Source organism: Vipera ursinii, assembly GCF_947247035.1.
Source record: "Vipera ursinii genome assembly, chromosome: 2".
Classification (NCBI taxonomy): Eukaryota; Metazoa; Chordata; class Lepidosauria; order Squamata; family Viperidae; genus Vipera; species Vipera ursinii.
In genome coordinates, this window is record NC_139513.1 from 190,619,192 (window position 1) to 190,637,399 (window position 18,208).

Below are 18,208 nucleotides of genomic sequence, written 5' to 3' on the forward strand. Positions count from 1 at the left end.
CCTTTTAATCCTCCATATTGAGTAAAAGGATTTATATGTCTGAGACTGATTTCTGAACTGAAAGTCTGAATGCAACTTTTCAGGCTAAAGAAATCATTTCTACATTGTCCTTTATTTATAGAACGTCCAGACTGTTTCAGTAGCCTAGATGTTATAAAAGCTTTCGGGGAAGGGAGGCGAATAGCTGCCTGCCTAAAGAAGATGCGATACCATTTATTATATTTGTTGTTTAATATAGACCCTCTTGTATATTTATAACAATAAATACACAAACATACAATATCAAACAACAAATATAATAATAAATGGTATCACATTTTCCTTAGGCAGGCAGCTATTCTATTCCCTTCCCCAAAAGCTTTTAGAACATCTAGGCTTTAATAAACTTCCAGAAAAACATCACAGAAAAGCTACTCTTACCTCTGGAACAAGCTTTTTCAAAGAAAGGGAAGTTCTTCAGAGAAAATCTACTTCCATGTCGCCTCCCATTAATTATTTTGATAGAAGAAAACTTCATTCATTCATACAAACATTCATTCATTCATTCATTCATTCATTCATTCATTCATTCATTCAGTTTCTATAGCCATCCAACTCAACCAAGTCATTCTGAGTAGCTTACAATTCTACACCAATGTAAACAATTTAAAACAACATTAAAACAATACATCAATCACAAAATAAGTACAAATAGCAGCCTTGATGATTAAACAGTGAACAGTAAAGTAACATGGTCCTCTACACATTCCAGCCCCAGGCCCAGGTATATAGCCAGGTTTTTAAATCTTTGCAAAAAAAAAACACTAGGGTTGGTGCCATTGCAATCTCCGAGGGGAGAATATTTGATAAGGTAGGGGCTACATGGGAAAAGCCCATCTTCTAGTTCCCATCAGTTGACAGTCTTTGACTGACAGAATCTGCAGCATACTATACCTATTGGATCAGATTGGATGGAGAGAAAATCTTGAAAAAAGACAGTCCCTCAGGTAACTCAGTCCCAAGCCATGTAGGGATTTAAAAATGACAACCAGCACCTTGAATTACTCCTGAAAACCCACTGGCAACTAGTGTAGCTCACAGAGCAATGGTGTTTTGCACCAGCTGAAGTTTCCAAATGCTCTTCAAGGGCAGCCCCACATAGAGTGCATTACAGTAAACTTCATCTTTGTTTGCATGCATTGGTTGTGGAGATCCTATTCAGAGCTCTCAATGTTGAATATACTGAAACTGTATAGATATGTTGGATATGTTTGCTACATTGAGTTATTTATAAAAATAAGGTGGAAGATAAATGATGGATGGAGAGAGAGAGAGAGAGAGAGAGCACTTTGGTGATAATAACCAGCACCATGAATTTGAATTGTCTGGTAGCAAGTGCAGCTTCTGTAAAGTTAATATTATATCAGCAATAACTGGTCTAGCTTGCTATAAAATCAGAAGATGTTTCTGCACCAACTGAATGTTCCAAGTGGTCTTCACAGAAAACCCCATATCAAGCAAATTGTAGTAATCCAATTGGAGGTTAAAGGGGCCTGAGTGACAGTTCTTGGCACCTCCCATTCCAGGAAAGGACTCAAGGATGTTAGTGCTACCCAAATTCAAGTGCCATTAGGTGAGAATGACCCAACATTTACTATCCCATAACTGGGTTGGAATTCAGACTGTCAGGAATAATTTCCAGCCCAATAGCTTTTTAAACCTGCCCAGTCAAATGAGTAGAGGAAGTTGAATTTACAACTCAGGTCTCCCTGTTTGCAGAAATGTAAATAAACGGTAAAAAAAAAACCAATTGGATTTTATTTGCTTGTTAAATTTATTTGTCACCCATATTACTGTGGGACTACTCTGGTAGCTTACAACAATAAAACAGGGGAAAATGATTTTAAAAATGTAAATGCAACAATAGCAAAGGAATTAAACAATAAAAATAAACAATGAAAGTACAATAATATGAAATTAAAGAAGGTGAGTGAAAGGGGAGCAGGAAGTACAGGTGGAAGGTGGGGGGTTGGCTAATTAGTCCAGTAGCCACCCCAGGCTCCAAAATAGCAAACTACACTCACGAAATACCCATATGCTTTCCTTATACTGAAACTGTATCTTACCATCAGTAAGTTGTCATCAAAGCTGCTTCCTAAAAGACAGTGAAGTGCAAACTAAGAGCTAATATTCCATAAGGATCTTAAGAGAAATAATAGCAGCAGTTATTTAGATAGACCTAATCATGCATTGTGCCTAGAAAGTCAAATTTATGTTTTTCCCTTGGCTTTTTTGTTAAACAAAGTAGGATTTGCCAGTGTGTTGATTTTATACTGCAACAAGCCTGCCCTCACTTTTTTGTGCTCTGCAAGCAAAAGTCTAACTTCATTTATTTCTGTATTCTTATTAGTGCCAAATATGACAACTTCAGATATGAACATATATTTGACAGACCCTGAGTGACAGACCTTAAAGTATTTTGAAATAACCTGAGAAATTGAATGCAACCTAGAAACCATCATGCCAAAAGAGCAACTTATCACCTAAAGATAATGACAGTGTTTTGAATTGATGCCAGTTCCAGAACTATCTTCAAGGACATCCCCATGTACAATGCATTGAATGAACCTAAACTCAAGGTTGTCCTACTGTATGACTCCTGCACAATCACTGTGAAAACTTTATTTATAAGCAAGTCTAAATTGCAAAGTTGATTCTAGAAAGGAAGCGTAATCCCTTGTAAAACAAACTAAACTTCCCTCCCTTTCATTCCCTTTCACAGGAAAAGGGTATTGCCACGAATACTTGCAGGATTATATCCATCCATTTGCATGAAAATGTAAAAGAGAAGCTAAATATATAATGAGACTAAACACTCAGTGCTTCTCTTGCTGCTGAAATGCTCCCAAATTTGCCCACAAAACATTAGTTATGAATCCAATTATGTTGACAGAGCAACAAGTCCTGTGAATCTATCAAACACGCTCTGCATTGTAGTTGATCAAATGCCAAGGAGCACTGGGGATGCTGAAAGCACCAGGTGCAAACAGCCAGCTGGCCCCCCAAAGCCTGGGATCACCACTGTCCTGAATCTCAAGAGATTACAAGTACTGCAGAACAGAGGAGGGGGGACACATGGAGCCAGCTGCAATCAGCTTAAAGGCTGGGAAAGTAGTGCAACATCCTGACCTAAGTGAAGTCATGAGAGATTTGCTGTAGAAGTCAATTGGTTAAGGTTTTTAAGCTATGGCAAGATGATCTTCATGCAGCTAATATGCTGCATGATAGCAATATACAACTACTATACACTGTGTTAGTAAAAATGCAAGTGCCATATCTATGGAATACATACAGCACTTAAGATGCCACAGCCCTAAGTAGCTGCATGCCCCACATCACAATCCTCAAAACAAACATGTAAAGCTATTTGGCTTCACCCATCCCCAGTTGTGGAAATTTAATGAAGTGCAACAGCTAGCAATCCCGTACACCAGGGGCATCAAACTCGCAACATCACGTGATGTGTCGTGATGTATCACGACTTTTTAATTGCTGGCACTGTTTCACAATGATGCATCCGGCCCATGGGCCGGCAATTTGACACCCCTGCCATATGACAATGATTTCCCTGCAATGAGCAGCAAACATAAAATTCAATAAATGAGAAATAAATTTCATTTGTTTGATGTATATTAATTTGCATACCAGCTTTCCTATTAGTTGTAATGAGGCATTCTAACAAATACTAAAATAGCTGCCCAAATCTAAAGTATTTGTTTATATTTTTAATCCTACCATATTTTCAAAAAGCAAAAAATAGTGTATCTTCCTGACTGATACTCAAAACACTCCAGGCAGATAGGTTAAATAGAGATATAACATCATCATATATCCCTGACAACATTATGACTTGTTAATCATGATAGCATGAAGACTATTGAGATAAGCAGCAATAAATGTAATTTAGGTTTAAAGGCTATAAACTATTTTTTAAAATGTCAAAGATACAGGATCATAACTCAAAACATCAAAACATAGTACATATGCCTAGAGCAGTGTTCCTCAACCTTGGCAACTCAAAGATTTTATTTCAGGTGATAAAATTTTGTTGAGATAATTTTTGTTATATTTTACTGTAAAGAGGCAAAGGTAAATAAGTTGTCAATGTGAGCATGTTTCCAGATGATGCAGCATTGATTCATTGCATGCAATTTTATTGTGGTGGTTTGCCATTTCAGGATATTTTGTGTGTGGGGGGGTATTTTTCAAATTCCTAATTCAGCATTTCTTTGTAGTACAGTTTAAGCAGAGGATTTTGTTATATATTGCTGATTTTAATTGATGCTGAATGTCATTTTAAAGGTCTTTTGATTTTTAAAACTTAACAACTAAATATGGTTTATAAAGTGGTTGATGCCTTAAATGTGGAAAATGTGGCTAGCTACTTCTATTGTTTGTTTTCAGCAGCATATGTCATTAGGCTTTTTTGTGCGGTTTTTAAGCATATGACAAAAACAAGTTTACTGACCATTGTTTGTACCCCATTTAAAGGCATGAAAGGCTTCAAAAGAGAAGACTGGATTTAATAATTTTCTGAAGTATTGACTGTCAAAACATTTCCAAGCACATCTCATTTATTTGGAACTTGAGATTCTTACTACTTCCACAAAGATCATCTCACAAGTGACAAAGGCAACCTACAATTGGTTTCACTAATCAAATTCATGAAATAAACCAAAAGGGGAAGAAAAATAAAATATTGTGGAGAGGAGGATTTCTATCACTGGGTGCTGTGTTGCTCAAGCAAAACAGCGTTCTTCCTGGTTCTTTCTCTGTCCAAGGTGCTGATTGCTTAGAAAATAAACATTAATTTGCAATTATAAAGGAAGGTGGCTGGAATACCCAACTTTATTTGGGAAGATCAGAGAGCTATCTTGAAGAAATTTAAAAAATCGGCAACCTAAGTATTAGTTTATTATAACATTCCAATTCCTTAAAACAAGCCTCAGCAATGGGATGTGGAATTTGTAGAATTTCTACCCATCAATGCTGACACAGCTGGGTATGGTATGTTGTTCTTACAAAATGACAACAGAGGCAAAAAGGCCCATCTAATCCATGGAACCTGGATAGGCTGAATGTAATGAATGTCACTCTTACTATCCTCTAAGACAGGTGTGTCAAAATGCTGGCCTGCAGGTCGGATGCTTCATGCCAAAACCATGCCCACCCCATTGCCAGCCATAGGAAAAAAAGTTGCGATACATCATGACACATCACGTGATGTAGCAAGTTTGACACCCCTGCTCTAAGACATTGTACTGTGCCTGAATCAGTATGAATGGAGGTTGGCCAGCTATGCATTGCAGGTTTTCCCCTCATTGTGTTAAGTGGCACTTTCTTTTTCTCCATATGCAAGAAAATATAGAACTATATCTTAAGTGATGTCTAGATCTGCCTTTAGGAATTCCAAATCTGGGGTAAGCTTTGTCCCTCTCAAGTATAATAAAAGATAATTTACTGCCATGCACAAAAAAATACTATCCTTTTAAAACTGAGACAACTTTATAGAGGATATTGCAGCTATATTGTTTACTGCGTCAAAAAGTTGTGTTCATAGTAGGGAAGGCATGGAAATTCATGCAGCTAGTTATGATAGAATGATGAAAGTTAGATAAGAGCATAAAAACATAAGCAGTGTCCTGCTTAGTCAAATCCATGGGCTATTTTATCCAACAGTCTATTCTCACAGTGACCAACAACTGCACAAGGAAACTCACTAGTTTCCCAAGAGACTACCTTCAGAGGTAGTCATGTTTCCCTCAAGACTAATAGACATTAATCCCCATGAATTTTTCTCTAACCATCTTATTTTTTAAAAAGGTAAAGTTTTCTCTTGTCTAGTCATGTCTGACTCTAGAGGGTGATGCTCATCTCTGTTTCCTAACTGAGGGAGCCAGTATTGTCTGAAGATATTTCCATGGTCATGTGGTTGAAATGACTATATGCTATATGTGTACTATACATACGATATATCAGGCATGTCAAACTCGCAACATCATGTGATGTCACACAATATATTGTGACTTTTTCCCCATTGCCGGCAATGGGGTGGGCGTGGTTTCAGTGTGATGCATCTGGCCTGTGGGCCGGCAGTTTGATATGCCTGCTATATATATACTGCAAACCTTCCAGTTGACAAGCCCAGAATCTTAACCATCTTATAAATCCAGCCAAACTGGTAGCCAGCAGCACATTGTGTGGTGGCAAATTCCAAAGTTGAATTATGTACTGTGTAAAAAAAAAACCAAATCCTTTTGTGTGTTCAGATTCTTCCAAGATTCAAATTTATTGGTTGTAGTATCTTGGGAATGAGAAAATAGCTTCTCCTTGTCCATTTTATTCATATCATGGATAATTTTGCACACTTCAATCACATGCCCTCTCATTCACCTATTTCTGGACTAAAAAGTCTCAGATATTGCAATCTTCTTTCCTAGGGAAGCCACTCAAGATACTTGATCATCTTTTTGCCTTCCTTTTTGCCTTTTTTTGCACCTTCTTTACCTCTTTATATCCTTTCTGAGTGGGGTGACCAGAATTGCACACAATCTTCCTGATGGACACATATAGATTTATATAAGAGCACTGTAAATTTGAATGGTCACTAAATAATGATTGTAAATCAAAGACTACCTGTAACTTTATCATGGAAATTTGATGCATTTGTATACTGCTTATACTTCATTTGTAAACTCATAGCACTCAATAAGTTAATCATTGAGAATAAGTATGGATGTCAGGAGTTGGTCAGCATATTGTTACTATGATTATTCATTTGTACTCTTGCATTCAGATAGGCACTGCATAATTAATTTTCATTTCTTTCTCCTTCTGTGTTTAGCAAGAACTACTTACTGTATATAGAAGGCTGCAGATGTTCAACTGGTTATAGGCATTCTCACAAATATTCATTAGAAATTATTTGCAAAGTGATTTCAAGAGCATCAATTACTAAAATTGAAATAGACAATTATGTGTGTTATGTGTGTGTGCATGTATGCGTATGTGTGCACACTCACATCTGTATCTATCTATCCTTTTCCGAATCATGGTGGGTGTGATCTGAACCACATAGTTATTTTCATATTGTTGCAACTAGAATTAAGAAATGAATTATAGAAAGTTTAGTGCACAATGCGGTTTCTACACCACTTAGCAGGGAAAGATATGGCATTAAATCATAATACACTCTGATTCTAAGAAACTAGTGGTAACTCACGGCAATGCAAAAACTGCAGATTTTTCGAAGCCAGCTATCAATGAAAAGCAGATTGGGTGTCTTACCTGCCTGCTTTGGTGATGATCATTTCGGTGCCAATGTCATGGAATCGCTTCCAGAGATCAGCACATTGCAATTCCACTTGGATCTCCTCCATGGATGAGGCAGGCAGAGACTGAGAGAGTGAGTTGCTTGAGGTGAGGTTTGATGGGGAGCCGAACGAGCAGGATGTCCGCTCTGCCAGCACTTCAGTTTCAGATCCCGTGCTCTGCTCTGAATCTAAAAGAAACAGAAGCAGAAAGCAGAGTCAAACCAACTTGCAATGTCTAAAGTTCCCCAAAGCTGGAAGCGATAAAATGAAGCCATATGAAGGGATCTGTGGAATTAGAGGAATGACATCTTTTTTCATTAGAAGAGTGTTGTTGATCTTGTGTTGTGAGTTACACTCTGGCTTCTGATTTTCAGTTTCCAACGTGACATCTGGTACTTTAATTACATTTTAAAGCTGTTGAATAAAACTGCCCACAGTTTAAAATATAAATAGTAACAAATTAATCAGGATACAGGAAAATGCAGCCTCCAGTTGTAGGCTGAGAGAAATGGGGGACGTGGGAGGGTGGTGGTGGTGGTGGAAATCATTCAACACTGGAGAAATAATGTTGTATTTAACTGTATATTTCACCACATGTGCTGTTTATATGTTTTGAATAAGGGTTTTTTCAGTTTTCCAATTTCTTTGTCCTCAAAAATAATAAAGGCTGTCCTTTTGTTTTGGTTTCAAGCAAATATATGTTATTTGTTCCTATGTTATAGTTTTTGAGCAATTATTTTCCCTGAGAAAATAACAACATTGGGTTATGGATGTAGGATCCCCGTAGAGTTGAAGAAAGCAAGCATATGGAAAAAATTACTGACAAAGTAATTGTTATTTCAAAGAACACCTAGACTTTTACAGGGTCTTCAGATATAAACATCTGTACCAAAATGAGAGAAAGCCAAAAAGCTGGAGCTGAATTACAGATATTTCTCAGGCTCAAACATTTTTAGAAGGAGCTCTGATCTCATTAGTTGTGAGGATCCAAGGGAAGACTTGCCTTGCAGGTCTTGCCATTGGAGGTTCAGTTGGTTGGGATGCAAGTCCCAAGGAATCCCTGACATTATGTATTTTGTCATGGAAATTCTTCCACCAAGGGGCCCAACTGAATTGTGATTCTCTGCAGTGTACTTCTTTGTTGGTGCTTCTGTTACTCCATATTATTATCTTTTTCTCATTTTAGTGCTGTCTTGAAGTAACTGCTAGATGATCCTGTTGGAATTATGGTATCATTGAATGTTAGTTATCATACAGATGTTATTTATTTATTTATGGCCATCAATCAGTAAAAGTATATGTGTATATGTATATGTATGTGTATGTGTATGTGTATGTGTGTGTGTGTGTGTGTGTATAATTTAAGCCCTTGGCCCCTTTAATTGTAGAGATATGAGAGAAAATGTCTGGCCAGCATTCAGCCCCCCCCTCCCCCCACTACTTACAGTGATATGAGCCGACACAAGATTATTCTCTGAGAATCTAATTACAGAATGTCCAATATTGTAGCTTGAGTTTTAGTAACAAATGTTGAAAAAGGTGGAATATTGAAGAAATAAACTCAGCAAGCATTGCTGGCAACAATATAATTGGCTTGGAGAAGATACTGAATGGCAATTCATGGCTTTCATATGAATTGCGCCAGAGTCACATGTAAAGGAAATGTAAGCTGTCCAGCAGGCTCCTCTTAAAAATGTTTAATGTAAGGATTTCAGCAAATCTTATTTCCAAACAACAATGCTTGGCCTTTATTCAGTGTGCTCAAAAGGTTTCACATCTGTTATCTAGTTGCAGTTCAGAAAGATAAGGCAGCATTACTGTAGATGGAGTTTAAGGCTCTTCCACTTGGCAGCCTTCAGCTGTTTGCCTCCCATAAATAAACCAGCTGGAAATGAAGCCAGCTTAAGCAATTTCTTCCCAGATGTCAATCCCTTCCTCCACTTTGGACATGGTGATGGCCAGTTGTTCTGTTGTTGAATAGTGGTTTACACAGCTCCTAATTGGTGAATTCTCCCTTTTTCTTTACTCCCTCCAGGAGGTAAAGCACCAACTGCTTTTCTTGCCACGGAAGGGTCATGCAGATCATAGCCTTCAAGCAGGACAATGGACAGAATGTTCAAAAACCCATTCCAAAAATAGCCAACATTAGCAGTTCAACCTGTAGCAAAGCAACTATTATACTGGCCTTACATGTGAAGTGTCTCTGGTTTGAAACTGGGTAGAAACCACTTTTGTTCATTACTGTTTTTCCTTCCCTGAGCTCTCCACTTGTTTGCTGTTTGCTTCTTTACCAGTTTGCAAGTGAATATTTTCTCATTTGTCAGACTTGTTCCAGTTCCCAAATAGCCCAAATAGATAAGTGCTGCAAAAGGACTTACCACTGAATTTATCTGGGGCTCAGAGAGAGGGAGGAGGGGAGGGAGAGAAGGAGAGAGGGAGGGAGGGAGGGAGGGAGGAAGGAAGGAAGGAAGGAAGGAAGGAAGGGAGGAAGGAAGGAAGGAAGCAAGGAAGGATTGTTTCAGCATTTCAATGATCTATTAATAAACTGATTATAAAATAACCACCAAAAAGTAGATAGAAAAATAATTAAAAAGGGGGGAAATGTTTTCAATCCATTTCACATGAGGCAAATGTGTTACACGACAGGACTACTGTTATAGCAGCAACTGGGGCAGAGGTTAAGAAGCACCCTGGGAAAGCACAAGAAAGGGACTTTTATTTAAAGCTGCTGATGGTGAATGCATGCGTATAGGGCAGTGCTTTAACTTTATAAACTACGGTGCATTATTTTTTTCCAAATCGATATGTAAATAAACACAATCAAAAGTTCATTTTGATGATGAGTAACTACCAAAATGAATAAGATGCTCTATTCACACTGCAGATTATGTGGATTTATCCCCTTCAAAGGCATTTACCTACAACACAGAGAGTGCAGCTGATGAACCAGTCATCAACCCTTTTTTCCATCCATAAGTGGAAAACAACCATTCTGAAGCAGTCCAGGAAAGTTACATTTCTTGAAAGCCGGCTCTGCCTACGATCTAACCAGCTGGGAGAATGGGATTTTGGATTGAGCATTTCTCTTTTATTTCTCTTTTATAGCTATATCACCTTACAGCACAATCCTACCCAGGGCATGCCTTTTCAGAAGTAGGGCTCTTTCTGTCAATCGAACGGCCCACTTGTGTTATGTTTGTTTGGATGAAACCTGTATATGCTACAGATAAAACCCTTGACTATTTATTTATTTATTGTTTCCACCATTAGGGGCCTGAAGACCTAGTCCAATTCCAGGCATACAGAAACAGAAAGAAAAGGCCTTTTTTCAAGAGTTAAATGACATTCATTTTATTGTTTATTATTTCCATAGTGGACAATAAAAATGAATTTAAGTACTGAAACAAAGATTGTACATGTTGCAGAAGCTCTACCTCTTAACCACTTTTTTCTAGGCTCATGTTAAGGTACCAGCTCCTCATTTAAAAATAATTATGGGTCTACGTTGTAATAGATATTTAGCATATGTTTGCATAAGATTGCTATATGTAATACCCTGTATTCTGCTTTGGGAAGTCCGGGGGGGAGGGAGGGAAGGGGGGAGGGTTGATGGGGAGGGGGGGTTATTATTAAAATTTTGTAAAACTTTTCAATAAAAAAAATCATTATGGGTCTTCCGGGTGAGATTCAAGGTGTTGGTAATGACATACAAAGCCCTACATGGCATGGGTCCGGAATACCTTAGGGAGCACCTGCGGCCGGCATCAACTTCCCTCCGCCCAGTTAGCTCCCACAGAGAGGGCCTCCTCAGGGTGCCACCGGTCAAAGAATGTCGACTGGTGGCCCCCAGGGGGAGGGCATTCTCTGTGGGCGCGCCGGATTTATGGAACCATCTTCCGGTTGTGCTCCGGATGGCGCCCGACCTCCGCTCCTTCCGGCGCGAGCTAAGCTGGCCTGGCCTGATGGGATGGGGTTGGGTCTTATTAATGTGTTTTAACTTATTTTAATGTGTTTTAACTTATTGTAAGAATTGTGGGCATTTTGTTTAATCTCTTTTAATTTTTGTATTCTGTCTTTTAACATATACTGCCCTGTTCACCGCCCTGAGTCCTTCGGGAGAAGGGCGGTATACAAATAAAATTAATAATAATAATAATAATAATAATAATAATAATAATAATAATAATAATAATAATAATAATCTTATTCAGTACAATCCCCAAGATCTAGAGTAGCACTTGAACTCCATCAGCATTGACAAAATGACTATTAGTCAATTACAAAAGGCAGCCTTACTTGGAATATCTTACATCGTGCAGTGATATATTTAAGATCATCAAACTATAGCATCTGCATGTCTCAAGTCTTTGAGAAGGACTCAACAGGAAGATAAAAGTGTCAAATCCAGTCAAAACATCTAGCTAACTGTCCAACCAACCATAATAATTGAATAGGTAACTATTGGTTAAAAGTAAGCCTCTCTTAAATCAGCTCCTGTTTACAAAATTAATATTCATAACTAGCCATTCTCTCACAATGCACAAATATCCACACTTTTCTTTCAAGAAAGAAAGAAAGAAAGAAGAAAGAAAGAAAGAAAGAAAGAAAGAAAGAAAGAGGAAGGAAGGAGAGAGAGAGAGAGAGAGAGAGAGAGAAAGAAAGAAAGAAAGAAAGAAAGAAAGAAAGAAAGAAAGAAAGAAAGAAGCTACATGCTTCTTAGTTTCAACTTGCCATTAGAGTAAGGGGAGGGAGGTGTTGCTTTAGAATTGGTTAGATGGAAAAAACGAAACCTCTACGATTTTGCTGAAGACCGTGAGAGCCTGAAACCTTTCCAAGGACACTGCAGCAGGTGTGGAAAGGAAACAGACAGTTCCCATAACAATGTGAAATTGGTTACATGGTTTACATGAGAAGGTGGAGGTTTGGCAGGAAAAATTATTGTTTAATTCTATGAACTGGTGTCTGGGAATGTCAGAGTTAATTTTGCTTCGACAATAGCATGCTGTGTATTCAATAAACAGTAAGAATTTCAGAAACCTAATGAACCTGGAGTTTTATTTGGATTCTCAAGCTGAAAATTGAAGAAAGAGAAAGAAAGAAAGAAAGAAAGAAAGAAAGAAAGAAAGAAAGAAAGAAAGAAAGAAAGAAAGGGAAGGAAGGAAGGAAGGAAGGAAGGAAGGAAGGAAGGAAGAAAGAAAGAAAAAATAGAAAGGTGTTAAGAAATAATAGCTGTATAGAAAAGAGAAGAAAAGAGAAGTGGAGAAACAAGACTAGATGGAAATGAGGGAAGGAGACAGGAAATGGGAGGGTGAGGTTTTTTTAGGCATTACAAAAGCATGCTAGTTAGGGAATTCTAGGATTTGAAGTCCACCATCTTAAAGTTGTCAAGTTTGAAAAACACTGCTTTATAACAAACAGTGTCTGCATCTACTTGTAGCCCTCGTCGATGGCTTTATTTTCAGCAGCTCCTTCTATTCTAATCAACTCAGTATAGATTATAAAATGGATCCCCAATCACAAGTGGTTGTTTGTGAGGGAAAACTCTTCCTCTAGTAGAAATGGGTGCTCTTCTCCCTCTGTTCTCTGCTTACTAGGAAAATTTATTTTTACAGATCAAATAACTATCTCATACATCTAGTCCTCAACTTATTGTTGTGATTCAGGGTCAGCCTGTGGGTTTGGCAGTTGGGTCGGACGACTCAGAGGAGGAGGAGGAGGGGGGTGTTGAAGAGCTTGCTGAGGGGATTGGACAGCTTGATGAGAGCCCCCAGCCAGGCCCTTCTCATCTGGTCATGACGCAGACCCAGCTGTGTGAGCCTGACAGCGTGGATGAAGATGACCCACAGCTGGCTCTGTTCAAGGACGCCCGACGCAGGAGGCAGTCAATCAGGAGTAAACAGAGGAAGGCAATGGGGCTCCTCGGAAGGAGGCAGAGAGAAGCCACGCCCTGAACTGTATTTAAGGGGGAATGCGTGGGAGGGCTGGTTTGCTGAAGGCAACTGCTTGAAAAGCTCCTGTTTCTTCGTTCGGTCTTGTTCTATTTGTTTTTGTAGCAATAAATTTGGCAGGCGTAATTCCAGCCTCTTGCCTTCTTGTAAAAGGGGTTGTCCCTGCCTTTTCTGCAGGGCCGGTAGCAGGCTGGTACAGAACACTTATGCCCATTCATATAGCAATCGTTTGAAGTTAAAACGCTGCTGAAAAAATGACTTATGATTGGTCCTTCTACTTAACGATCATTGCAACATCCCTCTGGTCACATAATCAGAATTCAGCTGCTTGGCAACCAGCATGTATTTATGACAGTTGCTTTGTCCTGGGATCATGTGAACATCATTTGTGACCTTCCCAGCTGGCTTCTGACATGCAAAGCAATGGGAAAAATGAGATATGCTTAACAACCACATGATTCATTTAATGACCATGGCAAAAAGCTCATAAAATCAGGTATGACTCACTTAACAACCATCTCACTTACTGACAGACATTTCAGTCCCAATTGTGGTCAATAGTTGAGGACTACCTGTATTAATCTATAAACTCCCTGAGAGTTTATTGTAAATAAACAAATGTACTGTCTGTGTTCATGGCTGAGCTGCCATATTTCTCAGGTGAACATATGAATACCATTACTGTATGTCATGCTGTGGGAAATGTCTGGCATTCCTCCAAAATGTATAAAAACTCATTATTTCTCTCATGCTTCACAAAATAATGCTTTAACAATGCCATGGCACAGTCCTCAGTGAAACAAATTTACTGAAACAGATGTAGTATCTGTAAAGTATGCACTAGTATTACGTTTACTATGTAGCTTCTCAGTCATCCAGGTCATAGTTATCCCACAGGTGCTTTTTCACAAGGCAACTGGACTTTTTTGAACTGGAAAAGAAAATCCAGTTACCTTGTGAAAAAGCACCTTTGGGATATTATGTTTACTTTTTATACTTTTTATCTTTAAAAACATGTTACTAGGGCAGTGTCAAGAGGCTGATCGTGCATATTTTTTTCTAATACTTAATCTGTTTTCATTCTTATTTATAAGTACTCTTGATTCCAAATGTGTCCCCTCCCCAAATTCATTCCCAGAACAGTCTTCAGAGTTCAGTTTTCTACATGTTTGCCATTCATTTTTTGTATTTTCTTCCACACAAAAAATGCAGGTACAAGCCAACTGAAAGACACATCTGCTCAGTTCCCCTTGCCTACGCCACTTTATTTTTTTAACTATGAGATTTCAATGGAACTCAAAATATCTCAAAGGAGAGATTTTGCAACATGCTGTCAGCAATTTACAGCTGCCAAAACTATATCAATCAAATCCTATGGGAGACTTTTCTTTCTTCCAATCAAGAGTGGTTAAGAAGAAAAGGAGGGGGCTCATAACACACACACACACAGAGAGAGAGAGAGAGAGACGCACACACCTAGGGACATATACTCTAAATAACTTTTCCTCAATTGAAATAGCTCCATTACATGATATTCATAAAAAAAATCCGTAACATATTACCGATAAAATATGCAGCACACATTATAAAAATCATTTTGGATCCTCAGTTAAATGAGATATTCCATACAGAATTTTCCATTTGGCTACACTATATGATCTGTAGAGCTGATCTGATTGCATACAATATGCACACAGAGTTGCAATAAAAGGTGGCTGCCAAATGTACATTTAAATTAACCATAATATTTTTGGTTATTTTCAATGATACAATGTGTGTTTATGTGTCTGTGAACATGTGAAGATTATTCAAAGAATTGACTTTGCTATGCAGCTAAACTATTTCATCTCTGGTGGTACGTGGGTAAGTAAGTAAAGATGGATAGTTCTTTATAGGAAGCAGCTAACTGCAAAACCCACTTATCCTTTGCCCCAGTAATTAAAGTATTTTTAAAAGTTTCAGAACTCTACAATTAATTGGCTAACTCTCTTCTCAGATTGATCCTCCATCAGGTCATGATTAAATAGTCAATATAGTTTCCATTTTTTAAAAAAAGCAATAGATTGACAAGTACAGCAATCCCTCTAAAGCAGGGGTTCCCAACCAGGGGTGCGAGATGGTATTCCAGGGGGTACAAAAACTTGGCTTTTCAAAATTATAGTGTATATGCATAATTTGTTACCATTATTTCAAACTTTTGTAAGGGGTGCAAGAATATATCAGAAGCATTGTAGGGGTGCAGGGTATAGAAAAGGTTGGGAACCACTGCCCTAAAGAATACCTACCAATGTCAAGATAACATGCAAACTCCCCGAACATGTACCTGAATAAATGACACAAACCTACTGTCCAAACTGAAGCTTCACCTGAGCCCAGTAAAGCCCCTGAAGTCTTGAGATGACTGGGGAGTCATAACCACAACAAGATCTTTTTCCTTACCCTCACAGTGGTTAGAAGCTGCTTCAAACTTCATAAAATCCAGCCCTATCAGTCTTTTTCAATCTTCATAGAAAGTGATTTGCATGCTACTTTGATTTCCCACCTACATCCTGACATGATAACAAGAAAAATCCTGTGGGAGTCACTGGCAGTTCCTAAGGCCTGGGAGGTACATATGGCCAGAGAAGAAGATGAAGGTGATGAAGTAGCTTGTTATTTTTGTTTTCTTTTGATTTTATGATTTCCTTCCCATTGGCTGCTATAAATGGGAGCTAACAAAGGCTGATGAATTGCGAGGCGTAATTGGAGTGGTGAGATTCTGTGCCAAATTTGTGGAGTAATTAGGTTGATAATTTCTCTGAACCTCTGAGATAAAGGAGAAATTTTCCCATGATTTTTCATCAGTGGGATGGTCTTTCAGAAATGGTAATTAATCCATTCTGGAAAAAGCCCTATAGGAGGAGTTCCACCATGATGCCTTTTCCTTGGGACTTAATTGAAAAATGGAAAGTGAGGGAAAATACAGCCCACTGGAGATGTTTATTCAATGGAAGAATTTTTTTTACACATACCACTGCCACTCTATAACTAAATAAGTGCTAGAATGTTCTGTATTGCATACAAGAATTTCTTCAAAATTCTCTTCCTCTTTGGAAGAATTTCTAAGGCATATTCTCTTTCGTCCAATGAATCCATAGCCGCTAGGAAAAAGCCAGGAGAATTTGTCTGCCTAGATTATTGGTAGATTTTTTGGAGGGTTATGTTATGTTACATTTGGATCAGTTTGGGAGCATGTTGGGAGAATGAAAGGGTTTGAGATCCTGAGAATCCAAAGTTTCCTTTAACTGGTTTTCACAGTACCTATTTACTACTATTGTAGCAATTATTTAAGTTTCCCTTGCTGTAACAAAGAGAGTTTTGATAACAAACCTTCTCCACTTCCATGTATATCTATCATTGCAGAAAAGACTTGCTACATTAAATTCACACGTCCCACCTATTATACATACATATACTGTATATGCACACACACATTCTCAAACACCAATGTAGCTCCATATATAAACATTTTTGATTTAGTAGCTTTATAAGATATTATTTAACACCAGTGGAGTGGTTTGCATATCCAGGTACCTCTTCTTCCAAATCCAGAAGACGTTCCAAGCTGCACATTTGATCCTTCATTAGATCAAAATCTCCATTCACCCTTTTTGAACTAGAGAAAGTAGGTCTTGCATAAATTACATTTCTGCTTGTTTACCTAAATCTATCTTAAGATTGTCTCCAAATATTGATTCAGCCTTGCTGGGATTAGTAAATGAAAACAAGAAGTAGAAATAACACTCATGGAGAACCCCTGAATAATTTCTTCCAGGGTTTCTTGTAGATGCTGAAGAATGTCATGAGAGCCAAAACTTCACAGACCAATGAATAAAATACAGAATATATTCTGTCACGCTACTTGTGAAACATTTTCCTCAAGGAAAAGTTTGAACCACCCTTGAAAAGCTTGAACCCAAACACATTGCAGATAAGCAGTCCAAAAGATACGATAGAACCACATATCCTGCATTCATTACTTGGTAACAGCTATTTACCAAGATGGAAGTGATTGTTTACCTGTACAGTTTCTACTCATGACCATACATATCTAGAACAAACTCATGAATATCCAGAGAAATGTAGTGGAGATCACAGGGGAAATGGAAAATATTTATATGCAGAATGTCCCAGAATTTAAATTCAACATCTTTGTGTTTTAAAAGGGCACAACATAGCAGGAGAGAATCACTGCCACTTTAACTAGATCATGGGTGGACAGTTTGCGGCCTTGACCTTCCTTGCAATTCTCTGTCAGAAAGAAGCAACCACTTTCTTTCCCCACTGCCACAGAAAGCTCCACCCTCTTTTCCCAGTGCCAACTACCGGTATCAGCATCAGCGCAATCATTTTGTCAGGCAGGAAACAGATCGCTGCTTTCCTGCTGCCATTAAAGAAAGGAAACCAGACAATCTGGTCCCCACCCGCTGCTTGATTACCTGATCAACTGAATGTGGGGACCAGATCAAGCATCCGGTTTCCAAGAATGACCCACATATGGGAAGCACTCAAGCTGGGCAGGAGGAAGACAATAACTTTCTCTTTTGTTTTGTTCTCAGCACCTGGCTGTTGGAGAAATGTGTCCTTGAACTTTCACTAGTAGGCAGCTAATCAAGGCAGCTTCATAGGTTTAAGTGTGGAAAACCTGAAGCTGAAAGATGATGAGGAAAAACATCTAAGGAATCAATAAAGCTTTCTAAATCGCCAAAAGATAATGTGACAAAAAGGGAAATTTTGCCTTTAACGTAATGTTATTTTTCATAATGAAACCTCCTGTTTTAACTCAGAGGCATTTGACTGTTTGGAGAGCTTTTGCATCCTTTTTAGATGTATTTTGCTGCTCTTGCCTGTTCTGCCCCCCCCCTCCTC

At 38.3% G+C, this 18,208-nt stretch overlaps 1 protein-coding gene across 1 annotated transcript in view; it reads right to left on the reverse strand.

Annotated features, from left to right (window-relative positions):
* TBX15 (T-box transcription factor 15) overlaps positions 1-18,208 on the reverse strand; it is an 82,317-nt gene that overhangs the window by 44,343 nt on the left and 19,766 nt on the right. Inside the window, exon 2 of the mRNA XM_083351876.1 lies at positions 7,327-7,540. Coding sequence (XP_083208002.1) covers positions 7,327-7,540 — 214 coding nt within the window. The remainder of the gene's footprint in view (positions 1-7,326; positions 7,541-18,208) is intronic.